At 39.3% G+C, this 21,603-nt stretch overlaps 1 protein-coding gene across 2 annotated transcripts in view; it reads right to left on the bottom strand.

The window, feature by feature from the left end:
• Positions 1-21,603, bottom strand: part of COP1 (COP1 E3 ubiquitin ligase) — a 210,664-nt gene that overhangs the window by 85,672 nt on the left and 103,389 nt on the right. For both annotated transcript variants that reach the window (XM_054037628.1, XM_054037629.1), the window contains exons 13-15: positions 17,466-17,574; positions 15,473-15,554; positions 6,531-6,647 (exon numbers count right to left, since the gene is read on the bottom strand). In XM_054037628.1, the coding sequence (XP_053893603.1) occupies positions 6,531-6,647; positions 15,473-15,554; positions 17,466-17,574 (308 nt within the window). The remainder of the gene's footprint in view (positions 1-6,530; positions 6,648-15,472; positions 15,555-17,465; positions 17,575-21,603) is intronic.

Raw genomic sequence — 21,603 nt, forward strand, 5'->3', positions numbered from 1 at the left:
CTCCCTAGGAAACTGGTCTCTGGATTATGGGGCCCTCTAAAGACCCTAAAAGAGAGGACTGGCTACCTGACACCCCTTAAAAACCTAAAGAAGGAGATAATGATCTTGTGGTTAATGCAAAGTGGGAGATCTGGGTTCAAATCTTAGCTCTGCTACAACCTAGGGAAAGTCACTTCATCTTTTTGTGCCTCAGTTTCCCATCTCTAAAATGGGATAATACTTTCCTACCTCACAGGGATGCTGCAAGTATGAACTCAATGTTCTGAGTTGCTCAGATACTATGGTGACCATAGAGTAGATATGTAGAGAATGGACAATAAACAGACAGCCCTCTTCCCCCAGAAAAGATAGAAAGGGAGGGGAGTACCTTTGCATAAGCAAAAAAGGGGTTCTTAGTTTAAGCTCACGTATAACCCTATGAACGTGCAGGCGCTGGTATGCTACCAGCTCTTTCATATGGACTCTGAAGAGTTATAGTTGTGCATTTTGCATTAAGAACATCCTGGATTTAAATAGCTCTACTATGGATTTAGACTCAATTTCCTCGGAAAGCAATCTTGCACATGATGCAGCGGGGGGAAAAAAACATGCATTTGATAAACACGCAGGATAACAAAATTCACTTTTAATATCATCCCATTTGGACAACTATTGCATAAACCAATTCTTCATGCCTGGTAATAGGAACAAAAATGCCGTGAAAACGTTGCTTTGGAAATTTTTGACTAGAGGCACTAAAAAGAGTTAAATACAAACATTCCTTCCCCTGTGCCATTTCACCATATAATTGAATGAGAGAAGGAGCAGAACACAGCAGTTTAAGATGCAAGAATTGTAGTGTTTTTGTTGTTGTTTGTTTTTTAAAAAGGCCATGCTGTGTATTCAGTATAAGTGAGAAGGGAGAGGGGGTGCAGAGAAAGGGGCTGAGAAAATGCAGGATGGTTTATCGATTTTTGTAGGAAAGGGAGTCCTCATTGGATTGCACTGCTAAGAAACCTATTTTCTACATGTTGTGTAAAATCCTATCTGTTGGTATAGGGTAGAGGGGACTTTAAGGGAAAGGTTCTTCCTGGGAAGTGTTCAAGTCCAGTATCATTGTGAGGTGAGAGGAATGGAGGAAAAGGACAAGAAACTACAAATGGATAGGACAAAACGGTGAGAGACCTGCTGATGGCTACAATCTGTGAGTCTTACTGCTAGGCTGTTGGTGGGCTGAGACCACTACCGATCATGCTGACCAAGAACTGTCTGATTGTTTCCTTGTAATCTCATTCACCTGTGTCCACGTGTTACCTAATCTTCGATTGTAAACCTATTCCTCCAAGGAGCTGTCTTTGTTCTGTATTTGTAAAGCACCCAGCACAATGGGATTGTGGCTCATGGTTAAGACTCTTAGGCCAAGGGTAATACAAATACATAATAATGTCAACAGGAGACCATTCTAGTGTCAAGAGCTAGGAATCAGGGAATTTTGATGGCTTGATCTCTATACTATATATGGGAAATAAAGGGTCAATGGTAGCTGTTAACAGCATTACAGCACTATTTTATTCTCACCATGCTATCAGCTATATTTAGCTCGCTGAAGTTAACAGACAGCCTAGCCGCACTGGAACTGGACAAGCTGAACAATAATCTAGTTGCAAATTGCATACAGTTTCAGTTAACTTGTTTTTCTAAGATGTGCTTCTGGAAAATATATGGGCAGAAGGCATCAGTGTGCTACTGCTGGGGCAGAACAACAACTTTGGTCATGATTTAAATCACTAATTTCAGGATAAAAAAATAGTATTTTTTTTTTTTAAAAAGAGGAAGAGATGACAAAATTACCTGTATTTTGTATTTGGCAGTGGTTACAGTTTATACTGCAGAATGTTTCAACTCAGTAAGCATGCAAATAGAATATTTTATTAAAATCAGAGAGCTTGGATCTTTCCCTCTTTAAATGCCCTTTCCCCTATGGCAGATCCTGTCAGGTTGCAGTTAAACAGTTTCTTACCTCCTCCCTCCACCATGGTGAGGCTGTGCTTTTAAGAGATACATTTCATAAATCTGAAACCCAAGTCCTATATCAAGCAGATTCCCTCTCTCTGTTAGAGTTTGTTCTAGTTTATCTTGTCAAAATGAGCTTTAGATGATGCTTTCAGAGAATCAACAAACCAACGAACACAACAACAACAACAAATCACATCAGCATTAGCCAGTTGTGAGCCACATGTACTTCTCCAGGGCACCTAATGTGAACGTAGTTCAATACTTGATATGGAAGCAGAAGTGCTTGTAAGTAAATATTCTATATTTATGGAATATAATTATATAACACCTTTCATCAAAGATATCTCAAAATCGGTACAGCCTGCTGGGTCCCACAACACCCCTTTCCTGTAGCTATTATTCCCACTAGATAAAATGAGGCACAGGGGGCATCAGAGTCTAGTGCACAAGTGACAGAGCCACACTCTGTTCTGACTCTCAGTGCATAGTTCTGCCTACCAGACCACATGTCGTCCTTTTAGAAATGACCATTAAGTCATCTGCTTCTATTTTCTTCTCTTGTCACCAATTAAGGGAGAGAGCCAGGACAAGAGCTCAATACAAAGGATTGTTCTGCATCAAAAGGAATTGTATGATATGAACTACAATGGGCAGACTAGCAGAGTCAGCAGAGTTTTATCAGTAAGTAAACAGTAGCCAAAGCTATTAGAGCAGAGAGCCCTAATTCACAGTGACTGTGCCAAAAAGTTTGCTGTCTGGCCTCTGACCAGAATCAAATCACCTCAGTACTTCAGTACATTCCTTTTATTTGGTGATCGATACAGATAGCATATACACAAAGCACATGAGTGCAAGTTTCCTTTCTGTATGCCCCCACACCAGACTTTATTAAGAATACATTGGATTGCAAGTAATATGCACCTCAAGCAAGGACTAGGTAGCTTTCACAAAAGTTGATGCTAAACACAAATTCCAAGAAATATAGTGAAGATTGTACTTTGCAAACAAGGGATCTAAACTACCTTAACGTTCCCCCCCATAGAGTCGTCAGCCTATAATCTACTCAGCATACATGAAGAGAATTGAAAACGTGCTCCACACCACATTGGTCTTATAATTTGCTTCAACCATTTATGTCTCCAGTATCAAGCATGAAGCTCTGTCACCACACAAACCTTTGCTCTTCTCCTGAAAACGTTCTAATTCAGTTGTTCTCAAACTGTGGTATGCATATCGCTGGTAACAGGTGGGTTAGAAAACCCCACTAGTATATCACTAGTAGAAGGATCTACACTGATTAAAATCATAAAGGTGCTATTGCAAAGTACTCTGGAGTTTTAGATATGGGATGCGGACTCTTGAAGCCTGAGAACTGCTGCTCTAATTTCATGATCTGAGTTCATGAAGTTGGTATATAGAGGCACACTATGTTTCATGTTTAACAGATGCATAATTGGCTGTTACATGAGCTCTCAGTCCTGTAAGATGCCTAATTTCCCCCCCTCCCTGTGTGAGGCATTGCAAACAAAAAAGTATCAGAGGAAAAGTAATGGAATGTGAGTCCTGGAGTAGGATTTCTGCTCATATAATTTTAAAAGAATACTGTACAAAATTCTACTGCATGTGTAATACCATAAAGTATTGACTATTTTGTTACAAATTAATTAATTATACCATTGAAAGGTAACAAACATCAATTTACCTAACAGGAAAAAAAACCTGCCATGAATGTACATGGGGTTGAGGAGAGAGATGCTGTATTTTACATAATGGTAGCCCATTACTTTAGCTCTCAGTCAATGAGTGTATTTTACAGACAGTCTTAGGTTCCCACAGGGTGCGGAGAGTGATGGCAAAATGGGATTGTATGTTTTTGATCTGCCATTTCTTTCAAAGGGGGTTTCATCTCCAATACTGCTCTCTTGAAGGCCTTTTTAATTATTCCCTTATTAGTTTTACAGCCTAAAAGCAGCTCTAAAACTGTTACATTTATAACCTACATTTCCTTCCTTCTAAAATAAATAAAATTTGTAAGAATTATAAAATTATTTGAAATTGGTATATGCAAGGGAAATATGAAAAAAAAATAACTATCCCTTTGCCTACCCAATACAATGAACTGTATGCACACCCCATTTCTGCACTTAACGTTGTTTCACTATAAAGTTTAAAAATGGGTTCCTTAACTTATTAAATTATTCTATTCTGTCATCTATTCCATCAATTATTTTCATACAAGTTGATGACTGAAAGATCCATCAGACGTGCTTTTATGGGCAAGTCATTCCCATCATTTCAGTGCCTCCACAAGATTCTTATAGCAAATCATTAAGTGGCCAGATATCCATTTTAACTTGGATTAATAGACAACTCCCCCAAGTACCAAGCAGAATTTGACACATCGATCTCAACTTATACCTTCCCCACCCTCAGCTACTTTTCCCCATTATTAATGCCATTTTGCTCCACAGCATTTTAGTCAAACCTTTCTGCTACTCTCAAAATGCAGAGTTATTTAAAAATCTCCAAATAATTCCAACACATTACTGCCTCTTAAGCCAATCTTGCTCGTAGGATGAAAGTCCAGTATGGCTTATGGAACAGCTTAAACTACTTTAATGCCACATCTTGCAGTATTAACATTTTTCCTAGATTTTGATCTAGTTTTCATCTGTGCTTTGTAAGTTTAGGCCCCAGTGCATTTTAGATAAATGGCAATCATGGTTATCTGATTTAACAGGAAAAAATGCTGGTGCTTGATGTCTTTTACACCTATATTTTATTCGCAGCTGTTCCATTTGTCAGTGGTAATTCTTGCACTCATTTCCCTAATCTCTTTCATAAAGAATCCTTTACATTCTAATATTGCTGATTAATATTGTAATTCAATTCTATTTTTGCATGTAGTTTACTAAACCTGCGAGATTACCTTTATCAAACAAATCAATAATTTACACACTCCAACTTCAATCCATTTTTGCAGCGCATCAAAAATTCAATTTTTTTTTTTCCTTCTTAAGAGTCACAATCTAAGCAAAGCCTGCCTGGAATTGTGAATTTTTAATGAGATGGCAAACTGTTGATAAAAACCTGGTATTTAAATATCTCCAAAAGTTCAGAGTGTACAAAACATCGGAAATTCTTGTTACAAGTGCATTAAAACCACAAGGAAGGAAATGTAGAGTTATTTTTATGCCAATGAAACAGTTGGGGGCACTGCATGTTGTTTTCAGCCGTTTCCAGGTACAATAATTAATTAGGTTTACACACTCCTCAAAACTACATCTGTTTTGAAGTTCTAGTAAGGTCATCAACTTAAACTATTTTAAATCAATGTCATTTCCTGCCCACAGTGTTGCCACTATAAAGTCTCAGTTAGCCAAGATCCCCCTTTTGGCCCAGAGGACCAGAAACAGGAGAATGGTAGTGGTTGGAAGAGAGTAAAACTCCAGGTGTTGGATGCTTACATTAAACCTATGCCTCACAGGGCATCTGAGGTGCAACCACAACTGCACCCCTAGTTCTGTATTATTTACAGAGCCTCACATACAGTGATACATATCTGCAACTATTTATCAGGCAAGAAATACAAAATAATTAAGTGTAATAAACTCTCTCTTAAGACTGGGGGATATTAGTTTCTCATAGTGGCTTAGTGTTTGTGTAGACTAGCCATTACATAACAGCAAGCTGAGGTAGGAATCTACCTCACATTAGCCTGCCGCCACCTAACTGTCCATGTGCTGCCTGCTGATGCATGCTAAGAGTTTGTTGGAGCACTATGATCTAGTCCTCTTAGGTCTGGTCTATACTACCCGCCTGAATCGGCGGGTAGAAATCGACCCATCGGGGATCGATTTATCGCGTCCCGTCGGGACGCGACAATCGATCCCCGAATCGGCGCTCTAACTCCACCAGCGGAGGTGGGAGTAAGCGCCGCCGACAAAAAGCGGCAGAAGTCGATTTTGCCGCCGTCCTCACAACGGGGTAAGTCGGCTGCAATACGTCGAATTCAGCTACGCTATTCACGTAGCTGAATTTGCGTATCTTAAATAGACTCCCCGCTGTAGTGTAGATGTACCCTTAGATGGGACTAACTCAAAGCACATTAACAAGCTGTTAACACATCCGCAGGTGCACATAGATAATTAGGTGGTAGCTGGCTACTGCAAGGCAGATTCACTGCCCAGCGTGCCATGGTCTAATTGGCCCTGTACAGAAGGCCTTAGTTCTTCATAGGTCAGACTTTCCAAGAGATCTCCGCTTCCATTTAAGTATCAAAATTATTGAGCAGATTTTCAAAAAGCTTGTCACTTCAGTGTCAAAATGGCAGCCTGCTGGGCACAAAACACTTGTAGAACTCCAACCCCAGTTGTGAGATCTGAGCAATTGAAAATCTGGCCCAGGAGTCTTTTGAAGAATCTGGCCTCAGAGGGGTATCTTGTTTGGTTGCAAATAGGAATAGTCAGAAACTTGAGGAATTCTGCTCTTTCCCTACCCCTTCTGTTCCTCTATAAAACACACTGGTTACCTACCTGCACAGCCAAAAGCCAGATGGTATCTAGAAGAGGGGCTGAATTTGACACAACACACATTAGCCTTGGCCTCAATACTTGCAACTGAATTATCCAGGTTGGTAGACCACAGCTTCACTGAGGAGAAACAAAACAAGAGAGGCAGAAATGAGTAAGTGAGGCTGAAAATGCTTTTTGAAAGATTTAAAAACATGGTCAGTACTCAAATAGGTTCCCACAGAAACTCATCACACACTTGGTTGTAGGGATTTTCATGAATATTAATATTTTTGAGAGGGTGAACAAAATTAGTGGGTACTAAAAGGCAGCTTTTGGTTGATGGATCAATTTTCAGCACATTCACAAGCACAACAGTAGTTTACCACTTCTACACACTCGATATAAACAACATCACAGGATTCAAGCCTGCATTCCTGTGGAGTTTGGAACTTCATGCAGGTGTCTAGCTGCATACTGTAATCACAGTATGCCTAAGGCTACCGGACAGCAGACTTGTACAACCAAGAGCAATGAGGCTGATATTCTACCTACTCTGTCACCCAGCTGTGCTCTGAAGAACCCCTGCTCAGTTGTAAGCACTCTGCATAGATTTCATTTAAATGTACCTGTAAGCACAACTAGTAAGAACAATTTGTTTTCCATTCTTCAAAGATTGGTACTAGGAGGAAAAAAAGCTGCACCGGGGTATAACCTGTCACTACTTTTTATTGTCACATTTCAATTCAATCCACGTGAATGACTATTGTGTAGAGGTAAATATAAATAAAGATTAATCTGTACTGGACTACTCTAGAAGGGGAAATGGTATACGCAAACACCCATGTACATATGATTGTATTTTATGCCTGCTTAGACAGGCCTCTTTCACAAATACGAAGCGATGGAAAGTCTTTGAGGCCCATCAGTTTTTCCCCTTAATAGCTTCATGTACATATTTAAGGTACATATTTAAACCTACAAAGATAAGGCATATTAAGCACTATCCACCCAGTCAACCGTGAACTTTAAGGAAGGTTATACACTGCAAATTGTGGGCTAACTCACAGCTTTGCCAGGAGCGCAGAGGAAGGGGTGTTGTGTTGTTGCGCTCTCCCAGGAGCAGCCCAGGAAGCAGACTATACCTCCTGATTTCCCCCTTTTGTTCTAGTGGGGGATAAGGCAACTACGTATTGGATAGTAGCTATGCAGAGAGGCTGTTCTCCCCAAACAGACAGAGTTTGAATAGATTTGCATGTGACAGGTCCTCTATAGACAGATATCCCTCCTCTGTATGGAAGGGGTACTCTGGTGCCTCTGTGGAGGGGAAGGGGAGAGGGCTGGCCAGGAGGAAGGTGGGGAAAAAACACCACTCTGCTTTGGCTCCAAGAAAGACACACAAATATATTGCTATAGCCCCAGTCTATTAGCTATTCCCCATATTACCCCACTCCCCAGGAGTTTCAGGAGAGGAGAAGAGACATAGCCTCTGGACAGATGCCTATAGAACCACTAAGCTTGGGGACAGCTTATCCACAGGAAGGATAGTGGACTCTTCCCCTCCCCCCTTTATTTATTTTAATAGTTCACACGAAGGAAGGGGAGGGAGTGCTGCTCCTTGCCTGCCCTAATTCTGGCCATCTTTGGAGGACAGTTTCAAAGATGTGAGAGAAACAGCAATGCTTGGAGCATATTGATGCACCCTTTAAAAACAGCACGGTGAGAATATCTGACAGATGTCTGAAGCCATTACAAAGTATCACATATACCCAAACACAGACGTTGATACATACCACATCTGCATACAAGAATTATGAAAAGAGCTAAATTACATGCAGCTATCAGTTTCCAGACAGTAATAATCCATTCTCTTATTTACCAAATATCTAGTATACATTATAAATAACCAGCTACATTAAACATAATTAACAGCTTTGCAAGGATGGCCTGGACCTTCTCTTGCTCCAAGTGATATTAAATGACCTAGTGCCTCATCTGGAGTCAGGGGGTAGGAGAGAATTTTTCAAGCAAATAAAAGCTTTAGCTTCTCGCTTTAAAGAAGAGATGCCAACAGAAGCTCAGTGTATGTCGCAGTGACAGCAGAGGACATTAGCATTATTGATCTGATGGCATAGGAAGCAAGTAATTCTGATTTCTGTGGTTTAAAAAAAAAAAAAAAAACAAAACGTAATGCCAGCAGATAATGCTCCTTAGATTGAAAGCTATAGGGTCTATGGGTATTTGTGGGAGTCAAACACACAGCTCATAGTAGTGCCCCTTGCAAATGTATGTCCCATACAGCCACTTGTTTTGAAACTCATTAGGCAGCCTTCCAACTAAGTTCTACAAGTTAGAATATGGGTAATTCTTTTTGGCACCACATCAATATAATGAGCAGATACTTGATCTTCATTTTGTAACGAACAAATCAGGGGCTCAGTTTTCAGCACACTAGCCTTTCGCTTTTGCACAATTTTATTCAGATCATCTTCAGATCACAAAGAGCAGAATGATCTTTGTGAGCTCATCTGCTGTTTAATCAATACGGGTGCTCATAAAAACATGAAAGTTGTTACAATTGGTAGGCCGGGGTTAGATTCCACAGCAACTTCCTTGACCACATAGCTGTGGAACATACAGGGCTCTGATTAGAGCTGTGCTATCAGCTTTTTGGTGATTTCCTCCCCCCTACCAACTCCTGCCCCCTAACTTTAAAAAACATAAAACCACATGACAAGTCACGTTTTAGCTGGAAAATAAATGTGTATACAGCAGGTTCATAAACGCTGGTTGTATGAATTTTGCTTCACTTACTGTGAATTTTAGCAGTTTTGTTGAGACTGAGGTAGTAATTATTAAACACACAGATGCCCTGATAACACTTAGAACTGTGCTGATGAGGCAAAACTACCCTACAAGATCAACTGTTCTTAAAACATGCTTTGCCTAATTTTGTTGCTGCCGAGTGCTGCATCTCTCCATGTGGCCAAGCATCCACACCTCATAAAACAGACAAGATGTCTGGGAAGCAGTTCTTGGTTTAAATTGATTTAATTTTATCAAGTTTCTGTTCAATTGATTGGTGCTTTGGTTCAAATGCTCACTAGTTTATAAATTAACCTACTATGGGTCAGAGTTTTGGACAAACACTCCGTAAGAGGAAACTATTCACTGCAGTAGTTGAAAGGAACAGTCATCTACATTATGAACATTAGCGAATATTCTTCACAAAACATTCATAATATCGAACAGTCATTTTATTTATATATAAAATACACCGGGTAATATGATTTTGCTATAAGACACAGTATCACCAAGCCCATTCTCTAAAATTAGTCCATTTGTTTATCAATTTCTACTCTCAGCATACACTACAGGATCATGCTTCCCTCATCATCCCATATGTAGACATTGCTTTAGGTCAATGTATTAAGTTATGAGATGAGAACAGTTCTCTCATCTCACATAGTCACTCTCTCTATAAACTATTACAACATTTATTTACTTTTCCATAGCATTCTTGGTAGTATCTGAGCACCCCACAAACAATGAATATAGCCATAAAACCCCTGTGAAGTAGGAAATTATCCTCCTTTTATAAACTGGGAAACTAAGGCATGAAAGATTAACCTGATTTTCAGAAGCAATGTGCACCTAAAATTCCAATTAAAATTATTTTCAAAAATGGAGCTCCCACTAAAGCCCCAAGTGACTTGTTCAAGGTTAAATACAATGTCCTTGATAGAGCTGGAAACAGAACATTGATCTTTTGTTTCCCAAGACAACACCCTAACTACCAAGCCACCGTTCCTTTCCATGGACCCAATTCTGCAAACCTGAACTAACTCGCTCAGTTCACTACAACTAATCAACATGTTTAAGTATGTGCAGAACTGCCGCCTATTCATTATTTCTAGATCTAGATGAAGGAGAGAATATTTTACCTTCACTAATTCACATTATGAGAAACCAGTTCACTTAGATGCCTTAAATTCTTCTCCAAACTCATGAGACAATGAAAATGAAAAGCAACCTCCCACCGAGCTCTCAAGTGTATTGGAATTTTGTGGGACAATCAGTATTTCAGTTTGATCGGGGCATCTGATTGCCAAGCCTAGAAATATTCCACACACAGGCACTCTGCCCAGCCAAATAACCTGTAGTTTAGGGTGAAAGAACAAACAGCTAGAGACAAGTTCTGATCTTCTTAGCTGTGAATGCCGTTTATGGGCTCGTCTATGTGAACAATTAGACAACAGCAAGCTGAGTTGTGAATCTACTCCACACTAGCCTGCCACAGTGTAGGTGTCCACATGTACCCTGCTGGCACATGTTAAGTTTATTAGAGCACTGACTTCAAAGCACTCTAACAAACTGTTAATACATATCAGCAGGATGCACATGAGAAGTTAAACCACAGCAAGCTAGCGCAGAGTATACTCACACCCCAGCTTGCCCCGTAGAAATTGTTTGAATAGACAAGCCCTAATTTCTGTGCACCTCACCAAGCCTCACGCCCTAACCCAGACAGCACTCAAGTATTCTATTTTACAAGCAAGTTAACTGAGAAGTTGCACAAGACCATTTCAGGCAGAGCTGGGAATAGAACCCAGGCCTCTAAGATGGCGGATCCACGTCTTAACGTATTCAGGCCAGCCACACTGCCTCTCAGAAAAATGGCCCAATACGTAGACTTGGCTATCTGATTAGTAAACATGTTCTAACCACTAGACTTAATTCTCTCCTAGAACAGAACCCACTGGCAAAGTGGGTCTAAAAAACTCCTCTAGTAGGTAGTCCACTAATTATCCTTTGAGCTCAAGGGATAGAGGTCTGACTGGGGGATCTGAAGGTCCAGGATTCAGTCTCTGCAAATAACCCATGAGGAGTCCCTTTAAAATAGCACATGAGTTTGGTCATTTGCCACATTTCGCTTGCCCATCACAAGTTGGAAGGTTTGAAGGTTGAGAGGTATAGATGCTGCCTATTATATAGTTTATTTATATCAAAATATTTTTGCTATTTTTTGTATATTTTCAAAGGCTGTGTACTGAAAGAGTATAATAGCTTCTTGCAGGTCCCTACAATCTATTTCTGTGGCTATGATGAGGTTACCAAACTTGCTTAAGGAGGATTTTTATTGAACGCACGTTTAGCAGTCAGTCACAGGTAGTTTCAATCAATGATTATTCCAATCTCTGAAAGTTATATTACTGGTAGGAAGAGTCAAAAATATAGAGAAGGGAATGTGACTTATGTCTGAAAATTATTTTTCAATTTGAGGAAGAAAACTGCTCTGACAAACCAGGTTTAAATTCCCATCAACTGTTTGAGATGGGACAATAAAAGTGTATTTACAATAGTAAGAATTTAAGGTCATACCAGTCACCACGGGACACTTTTTTGCCCAAACTTCTGTTTCCTTTCATAAATTGGCCACTTATTTGTACCATCAATGTTTAAAATAATGCTTATGTAATGAAGTTTGGCAATAGGTGTTTGCACATGCCCAGGAAAGCCCCAAAAGTAGGCAGGGTACAGAGCTGACGGAAAAACAAAGACAACATGATGGTCCATATGTGGTTCTCTTCTCAGAGACAGATCAACTATAAAATTTGGCTACTAGGGGAGAATATCTGGTGGTCTCCACCATGGACTGGTCAAGAGATCCCCCTCTGAAGAGTTTCTAGCAGACGAGGTCACGGCTGCCTTACAAGATGTCCTTTCAAGCCTCAGGAGATCTCCAACTCCCTGCTTACTGCAGTTCAGAGGGTCTCAATATGTAGATAGTACTAATGACACCTACACCAAGTCCCCTTCTAAAAATTTCAGAAAGGTAAAGTAGGTATTTTTACATATTTTCATTTATAGTTTCAAGGTCAACTGCCTACGACAGTCCAGACCCGGAGTTAATTAAAGTCATGTTTTTTCTGGTTAAATTAGAATTATAGTCTTCTATTTTATAGAATTACCCCAAGAAAACAGAAGGCTATGCAGCTTCTCAGGGCTCTGGTAACATGGGCCAACATTCTAACAGTCACCATATCTCTTTGGGTGTGTAAAGCCCAGCTACCTCTGTAGCAGCAGACAGCTCTACAAATACTCATAACTAAACATATAATTTGCTTTTTTAAATACAATGAACAATTGGAGTCAAAGTGCTTCTATGCTCCAATTCTCTCCTATGGAAGACAACGTACAGAGAATTCCCCCAAACAAATTCTTTGATTAATAAAGAGGATGGAATGGTGTGCAGAGCCCTGGCATGCTGTCTGTAATTCTATCAGACTCAATCTTTGTTTTAGTGGGGTTCTGTTGCTCAGTGCTCCCTTTGCTGTGTCTGATCTTTGACAGAGAAGGGTGCAGATGAATGATCACAGGATTACTCTCCTCAATGTGTATGTGTCTGGCAAAGGGCATTGCAATGCACCAAGTACCCAGGCATCTAACACCTTGTCACCACTTTGAAAGGGGAAGGGGGGGAGAGACACAGACGGGAACATCCTGCAGCAGGGATGAGGGAGGGAGGTTTAGTAAAGCTTCCACACTCAGCAATCAGAAAAGAAGCTGGGGGAGGAAAAGATCTCACCCCCCAATCTCTCCCACCACGCCAGGAAAAGGAAAATGCATTACAGTTCCCATCATTCCAGACAAGGCCAATAACTACAGATAGACAGCTCAGTGCCCGCACATCCAAGTATTGGGGGTAGTTGCAAGGAAGAACAGAATGGTAGTGCTGGGCTTCCCACCAGGTGTTAACCCTGACCAGATCATCTCTATGAGCTTTGGGTAGCAAGTTTTGACATTTGGCTAACAGATGTCTGGCAAACTGAGTTCTCCACTATAGCATTTAAAAGAGTGATACTTATTTTAAATAGGTCTCCAATTCTGGCATTCACCTCTGAGGTCCTTGTTATATATATAAATAGTGAAAAGACTGCATGAGGAGGGGAATGAAACACTCTAGCCGAGGCCTGATCAGAAAAAAAAACCTATGTACCTTTAAAGAAAGAACTACTATTTGAATAGAAATGCAGGATGTGTATAGAAAATGCAGATCTTTATTAATACATAATTTATGTGTGTAAACACTGCACTTTTTAAAACAGTTTCTGCAGAAAAAAATTGTTAAGCTGTGATGTGCGGCCCTGTTTTATAAAGTCAGCTCAGGCGGACAGCTCTTTACCATGCTAATAAATGCATGTCTATTTGGAAGATAAGCTCTTTTTAAAATGCACAGCATGAATGAGGAGCAAAATGATGAAAAGTTTAATCATTTATACAGAGGGACTTTTTCCTTATTACTTTTAATTGTAAAGGAAACAGTCTTGACTTCCACCATAAAGAAGAAGAAAAAAAAAATCTATTAAAAGCCATTTAAAAAAATCTCCATAATATAAAATTAACATAAAGGCTGCATTTTGTAAGTGAAATTACCAATTACCTTGAGAACGTCAAACACATTTAAGAAACGCTAATATGACTTCCTTTTGAAATAGAATTTAAAAGCAATTTAGGGGCAGAGGCTTGCAAGGTTTAATGTTTTATGAAAAATTAATTTGTCATTCAAAGTAAATCATGAACAGCTCTGTCCAAAGCTGTTTGCACCCATTTGGGAGAGTTGATCCCCAGTGGCTGCAGAAGGAAGTCAAAAGCAATGATTGCCTAATAACTAATGTGATATTGTAGACTGACTGCAGATAAAGTCCTGTTCTTTAGGGAAGGAGAAAGATTATGTATTTCAGTTCTATCCATTCCCCCTTTATTGAAATTGTATTGCTTCCAATGTGCAGTGCTCAACCAGTGGGACACAATGGTGTGCCTGGTGAGCGCTCCAAAATCCTGGGTCTTTAGGGCCCAGAAGGAGTCTTGGGCAGAGGGAAGGCAAGGAGCTCATTCCCAATATTTACTCCTGCAGTTCCCATGCCTTCCTGACCACCACCCAATTTTGTTCACACTGCTGCTAAATTTCACAAAAAACATGTCACACATCCGATAGGACAAGGTGTTTCTCACTGTGCATGATCCTTAATGCTTTATCATTTACTAGAAAGCCTTCCATAAAAGCAAGAGAGGACATTCTCAGTCTCCACCCATTTATCTGTAGCCACTCCCTTTCTTGTGCAGACACTTTTTTTTTTTTTTTAAATAAACCAAAGTTCCCCAAATCTTCAACTATCAGTCTGGCACACGCTGAAGTAAAACTTGCTATGTCTACACTAGAGTTTAAGATGTTGTTAGTTGGATCGTACTAACTAGCATGATATACAACCTTCCCCATAAATCCTAGACTAGACTAAAGCTGATCCATAATTTTCATCTGAATGATTTTTCCAATGGAACATGGCCACTTCTCTCTCACACACACAAATAAAAAATAATTAAAAAAAAAAATCAAGATTTCCCAAGAGAATATTTCAATTTTTCTGAAAGATTTTGATTTTCTATTGGTTTAAAAAAAAAAAAAAAAGCTGCTTGGCTGTCCACTTGGAAGGCTCTTGTTATTTTCACTTTAAGCAAGTGAAATTGACAAAAGTTTTCAGAGGGCTGCTTCCCACACCAGCTCCAGGCGACAGTCAGAGCCACGGCGCTCTGCCTCTCCAGTTCCAGGAGCTGCTGGTGCAGGCTGAGAGTCCAGGCTCTCTACCTCTATGGCAATTCAGCAATTGATAAGTGCGGGCAGCGAGAAAGCTACAAAATTCCATTTCAGTTCCCCTGAAACAAAATGTTTAAAAAAAAAAAAAAAAACATGAAATTTTTCAAAGAAAGGGATTCCTTTTTTTTCAGCCAGCTCTAGACAAAGCTCTCACCCTCTTTTCATCTGATCCTAAATGGTTCTATAATATCCTGGGGAAGTCAGTTACACTAAGTAAGCCAAGGAATCAGTTACTTGACACATCCTATATTGACAACCATAGGGAATACACGAGTTCAGCCTTTGGCACTAGAATTAAAAAGTAAAATACCTTTTGCATCATCAGAGCCTGAAGCCAGTAGTTTAGGGTCCATCAAGTTAAAATCAACACTCCAGCATCTTTTCTCATGCTCCTGTTTTGAGAAAGAGGAAAATATTTGGAATGTAGTACATTATCATTCCCAGCGCTAAAATACGCCGTAAACCAAAACATATGCAGTTTGGGATGAATTAAGATGGAATTTCTGGATATGGACATTCACTATGTATAGCATTGATCTTAAATACATTTTTCTCTCACACAAACTAATGCTTGTGTGGTTTAAGAGAAGCCCCAAAAAATGGCAACACTAACAAGCTACATCCAGGATGGGTTTTTTTTTTTTTTTTTTGGTTAATTATTAAAGTACTGCTTATTTGCTCATCTCAGAGGACACTTCCCATGACAGTGTATTTTGGTTTGTTACTACTCCATTGTGGCCCTTCATTCTCTTTGACCAAAACATGCATGAATTGTCTAAATACCATTAAAATGCATTTTTCAACAAGGAGATTATTGAATTTGTTTACAAAGTCCAAAAAGGGGAGTATCATTCACTCAGATTTAAAAGTTTAAGTGGTCACAGGAACTGTAGTTTATTACGCATATACATGTAATTTCAAGTCTGAGCGCTTTTTCCTTATAAGTGATGAGGAAGGTTTAATAGACTAGCACCACAACATTCTGTTAAATGAAACTTGAAGGTTAGTCAAAGTATTTCAAACTTTCACAAAGCTTGAGAAGAGAAGTGAAGTGAAGAGGGCATGAAAAAACATCCAGCACAATGTTCCAAGCATTTCAAATATGTATACAGTATGTGTCTGTGCACATACCTCAACTTATGAAAAGCTGGAAGAAGGGACAAAAGACTCGTAGGGAGTTTAAATAATGAAGTGGAGTTTCTTTTAGTACAAGTAAAAGTTGGAATATAACTCCAGTTTCACCATTTCGCATTCATAATGAAAATGTATACTATATAAATAAATTGTCCTCAAATTCATTATATTAAGATTCATTGTGTTCAGTGAGACCTTTTTCTAGTTGGCATACACATGATAAAAGGATGTCAACACAATCTTATGATACATATTAATATACAATAATAAGAGAGCTGCTGTTTAACTTAAGGAAGAATCTTACATTCCTATTTAACTGTCAAAGGGAGATACATGCTCTACAGCAGCAGTTCGCATATATTCTTAAGAAGTGGTCCACCACCTCCTCTCCCAACTTCTCAGTTCCGATCACACACCTTCCTAGTGGCCCTCATTACAACTGACTAAATGGAAAAGAAATGTTAGGACAGGATTAAGGAGACAAGATGAAAATAAATTCTAATGTATAGGTGCTTGATTATATTTACCTATTCTGTGTTTGTGCTGCTAGTTTACTGTCCCATGTGCAGGGCTTTATATGTACTAGCATCAAATCTGCCCTGGCTGCCTGCAGCTCCACTACCTCAATCTTTTCAAGTGACTTGGCATTTTGCTTTTCTCTCTCTGCAGTGTGTGCGCTAGTCTCCTATTTCTTAGGCCTTCTGCAAATACGATCATGGTTGAATATACAGCAACAAAACGTCTAAGACGGAAATGAAGCAGCCATGCAGGAGTTTTTGTTGTTGTTGTTTTTAAATTCACATTGAAAAGTCTCCAGTAACTCTCCTCTTCTTAGATCTGTGCCCCAACAGCAGGGTTTAAAGGCTGCCATGTGCCTCACCACTATTGTGACAAGAAGCTACTTTGGTCACTGCTGGAGAATCACTGCTCAATGGAGTTATAGAAAAGTCAAAAACATGGTAACTCCCTCCTAGCCAAGGGAATTCACCTACTGCAAAAATTCAATTCACCTACTGTAGATACAGCCATTTCGCCTCATGCAGCCAACAAGCCAACAGCCATCAATGCACTACTAGAAACACCTTAATTAGAACATTAATATGCACACAAACTTGAAGCCATGGCCCTTGCGAAGAAGAAAATGGTACTGCTTGGTGACTGCACTTTACCTGGTAGACCTTTGACCTCTGTCCTGTGAACCCATCCCACAGGATGACGGTGCCTTCATAGTCACTGCTGGCTAACAGGTTCTTGTGGTAGCTACTCCAGCTGATACAGCTTTAAAAAGAGAAAATCCCAAACAATCTTACTTTAAAACTATATTATATACACCTTAAAAATAATTTCTGCAATAGCTCAAGGCAATTAGGATCTTTGCTTTGGGCTGTCCCAAAGTACACAAGCTTGGATCAGTTGCCTTTTATTAAAATAATCAGATAAGGAAAAAACAAAAAGCATCAGAAACTTGGAAAAAACTTTTCAGCATACAAACTACAGAAGTGTTTTTAATGTCTTTGTTATGCAGTTTACCATCTCAGGATATTATTTGCAACTTATATAATGGTTTTATGCTGTCCACAGCTCTGTTTCTACGATGTGTGTTTGTACTCACACAGAGACCCAGAATTTTAAAAAAGGAAAAACATTTTAACCTTTTAGCTCCTTAAAAGCCACAATTTTAACCATGATGCCAAAAGCAGAAGTCTACTAATGCAAACTACAGCTGTAAAATATAGAACTAGATTGGTACCAAAGGATAAAAAAAGCAAGGAGACTATGACCTCTTTGACACAGACGAAATAGACTATTCATTGCATTCTTAGTTTAAAGAGTGCCCTCCTCTGACACTTGAGAAAGGAAGGTTTGAGGGAGATCTCTAAACAGGGATCAGAGAAAATATATAGGTTGTGTTTGTATTTTATATTGAATTGAGCAGTCCTGAAGGATATAGCATCTGATTAATACTGAAGAGTGAAACCCTTTAACAGGTACAACATGGACAATAATAGTGCCAGCTTCTTCTCACTGGTCTGGCAATATGCTTCAAGCCTGGTGCCCAAAAATATTTCAATAAGGGTAAGAGAATTTAGAACACGCATTCACACAATTTTTGGCCCATCTGGTGTGAAAAAGTGCCAGCTGCCAACTGTGATGCATGTAGCAGGAACTGAACTGACACTGATCCATTTCACGTAGGTCACCAAATAGCTATGAGAGAGTAACTAGCTTAGATTATTACAGCCTTGATAAATCAGTCACTCTATGCTAGCATTCCCATTGTCACTGGAATGGTGTGAATGTAACACAGGGAAATTTCTTTAAAACTGGCAGCTCAAATAGGGTCTTAGAGGCTGAGTCACCATAACCCAGTTAGGGAATGTCTACCTTAGGAAAACAGGTGATGTTTTGAAGAGAGTGTTAGCTAGCATGTTTTAATTAACGTGGTTTTTTAAAATGCTACTTATAGCCTTATATACACACAGGGTTTAACACCTTTAAAAATGTGTTTGCGAACCTGCAATTTTCTGCATTGTTCTCAGTGTTAATTTTTTTTCGCTCTCATCATACCTCAACCTTTGTATTATCTCTTCCACTTCTTTCCCTCCCCCATGCAGAACCTTATTTCTAATCTATCCCATCAATCTCACTCCTTCCACCCACCTCTGCATCCCCGTTCACACCCTCACCTCCCCCTCTTCATTCATCTGACCCACCCCCTTCATATATAGATTTTTCAAGCCTTAGCAGCCAGAAAACTGAACTAAGGTGTAGAGTACTACTGTTAGAGGCAATGCCCAGGCAAGAATTCAAGCCACTCTTCAACACTAGCTGCTAAGAAAGAATGAAGCTAAACTATCTTCAGAACAGTAGTAAACTTTTAATTAGAAAACATGTATGCTTCTGGTCCTTATAGTTGCAAAGGACCTTCAAAATGTGAATGATGCAGTGACATCTGCCTGAATCAGCAAACAGTCAAACAATAGTGAAGAGAACTGTCCTAGTTCATTAAAAAAAAAAAAAAAAAAAAAAAACTTAACTCTGAAGCCTAAGGACAACCATATAAACAAAGAAATTGCAATACTAGAGCAAATTAAAACTATCTAGTCCAATATCCTGTTTCTAATAGTGGTAAGTACCAACTGCTTCAGAAAAACATTCAAGAAACCTTATAGTAGGAATTTATAGAATAATTTACCCACAGGGAAAATTCCTTCCAAACCTCCAACAGATGAGAGTGACTTGTGCCCTGAAGCACAACCATTTAAAATGTCAACATTAATTATTTCACTGCTAATCAAATCACGCAAGAAAGGAGAAGGACAACCACATTATGAAAGCTCTGCATGATCTATTGTGAGCAGCACATTATATCTATATAACAAGTGGGTGGAACTTGGGCAAGTACCATCAGTAATTCTTTTCTTCCAATCTAAGTCCTGGAGAAAGACAAAAGTGTTGGGCTTCCTCTAGGATGCCATCCTAGGACCCTGCTCAAGGGCTCTACCTTTTGCCGCCTTCAGCTAGTAGGTGAATAAAAATCTGCTTTCCTCCCTCCTAGTTGCAGAGCAAGACTGATGTGGTTCTTGTCAATTTCACTCCAGCTCACAACATTGTTTTTAGTCTCACGTCATAAATGTTTAGACACAATCCTTAAAAAAATTAAAGGGTCATAATTAGATTAAAAACAAATCTTCATCTTCCTGACTTGATTCTCCCCTCACCATCATCAAGCTTCCTTTAGATCTTAAACACCCTGGAATGTTCTATTAAACAGTATAATGCATGAGGTTTTGTATAGCTTTTATGTTTTATGAAACAGCATACTCACGGGTATATCAGACTAATAGAACAGCTCTTCCTCCAAGTGTGTTGAGAGCTTTCTTCATTCATAAAGCTTCTTTTAATCTAGAAATAGTCACATTATCATGTTCATATGCCCTTACTATTTGTGCTACTCTATTTAATGATAGCCTTTTTTCCTGTGAATATTATGAGCATAGAGCTCCATTCTTGGGAGATTAACTAGCTGAAACAACCTCACACGAGGTGCATCTGAGGAGAATTAGTTGTCAACTGCTAGCTTGCTCTCATGAATTGGGCATCAGATCTGCACTGTGGGGCTTGTCTACATGGCCGGCAGTTTAGTCTTCTTTAAACAGGATTACTTTAATTCAAACTATATACCACAGCATCCACATGGGAGATTTACAGCTCAGCACACTAGCTCACACTGTAATTCACACCCCCATAGTCCAAACTGCGGGCCATGTAGATATAGCCTGCGATTCTGATCTTTGAAAGACTTGTGCACTGGCTTCACTTTACACACCTGAATGGGGACTATTCACACTATGTGCAAAGTGAAAGAGAGAGAGTAGTTCTGTGTGGTAAGTACATGAACTGAGTTCCAGGCAGAAGCTTTACATGCTCAAACATTTCAGCTGTACAATTGGCTTCTGAAAGATAATGCAAATGACAGCATGACCAAACACTGCAGTGGCACAGAACTAAATTACTATTAAAATATTTTTTTAAAATACATTTTAGCTCTTTACCCAAACCCTAGCTAAGATAGCAGACAAATGGTTTTGGAGAAAAACTCAGCAAACAGTATGACAAGACAGAAGGGGAGATTACTCTGAGATAATTACTTCAATAAGTGAAAGCGAGGGGAATTCAATGCTACAAATCCTCACATCACATTTGGTCCAAACATTTTGTGTCTCATGGGAGTGCGAGAGGTTCCAAGGTGATTATTTTCTAAAGGGCTCCAAAAGCAATGTGGACCCAGGGAATCTAGGTTGAGAATTTTAGCTTAACTTTATTTTGGTGCTTAGAAATAGTGAGTCTATTGCCCTTTAAAAACCTGACAGTAATGAACAGATCAACTGTGATTAGGATGGAACAGCCATACATGTGATTTATGGACATTGAAAAATAAAAAAACATATCCTAGGAATAATTTTAAAAACAAAAGGTAACCTATTCTTGTGGGTTTTGCTTTTACTGCAGTTGACTAAAGAGATGCAGCTGATTTTGGAGTTGTGGTACCATTTATCACAGAGTGCTGCTGCTGCAAACATACTGCGGTGAACATGCAGAATATTAAAGATGTATTTCATAAGTGTTTTCCTACCCACATTTGGTATTCTGCCTACTGTAGATCAGACAGCCATGAGACTAATTTCTCTTTTTGTTGAACACTAGATCTTCACATCTCTCTCAACCTATGGCAAAGCAACAATTCTGCCTCCTGAATAAATCACAAAAGCAGCGCTAGCATTAGCTGCTACCTGTTCATCCCTT

This window comes from Malaclemys terrapin, chromosome 8 (genome assembly GCF_027887155.1).
Source record: "Malaclemys terrapin pileata isolate rMalTer1 chromosome 8, rMalTer1.hap1, whole genome shotgun sequence".
Taxonomy (NCBI): domain Eukaryota; kingdom Metazoa; phylum Chordata; order Testudines; family Emydidae; genus Malaclemys; species Malaclemys terrapin.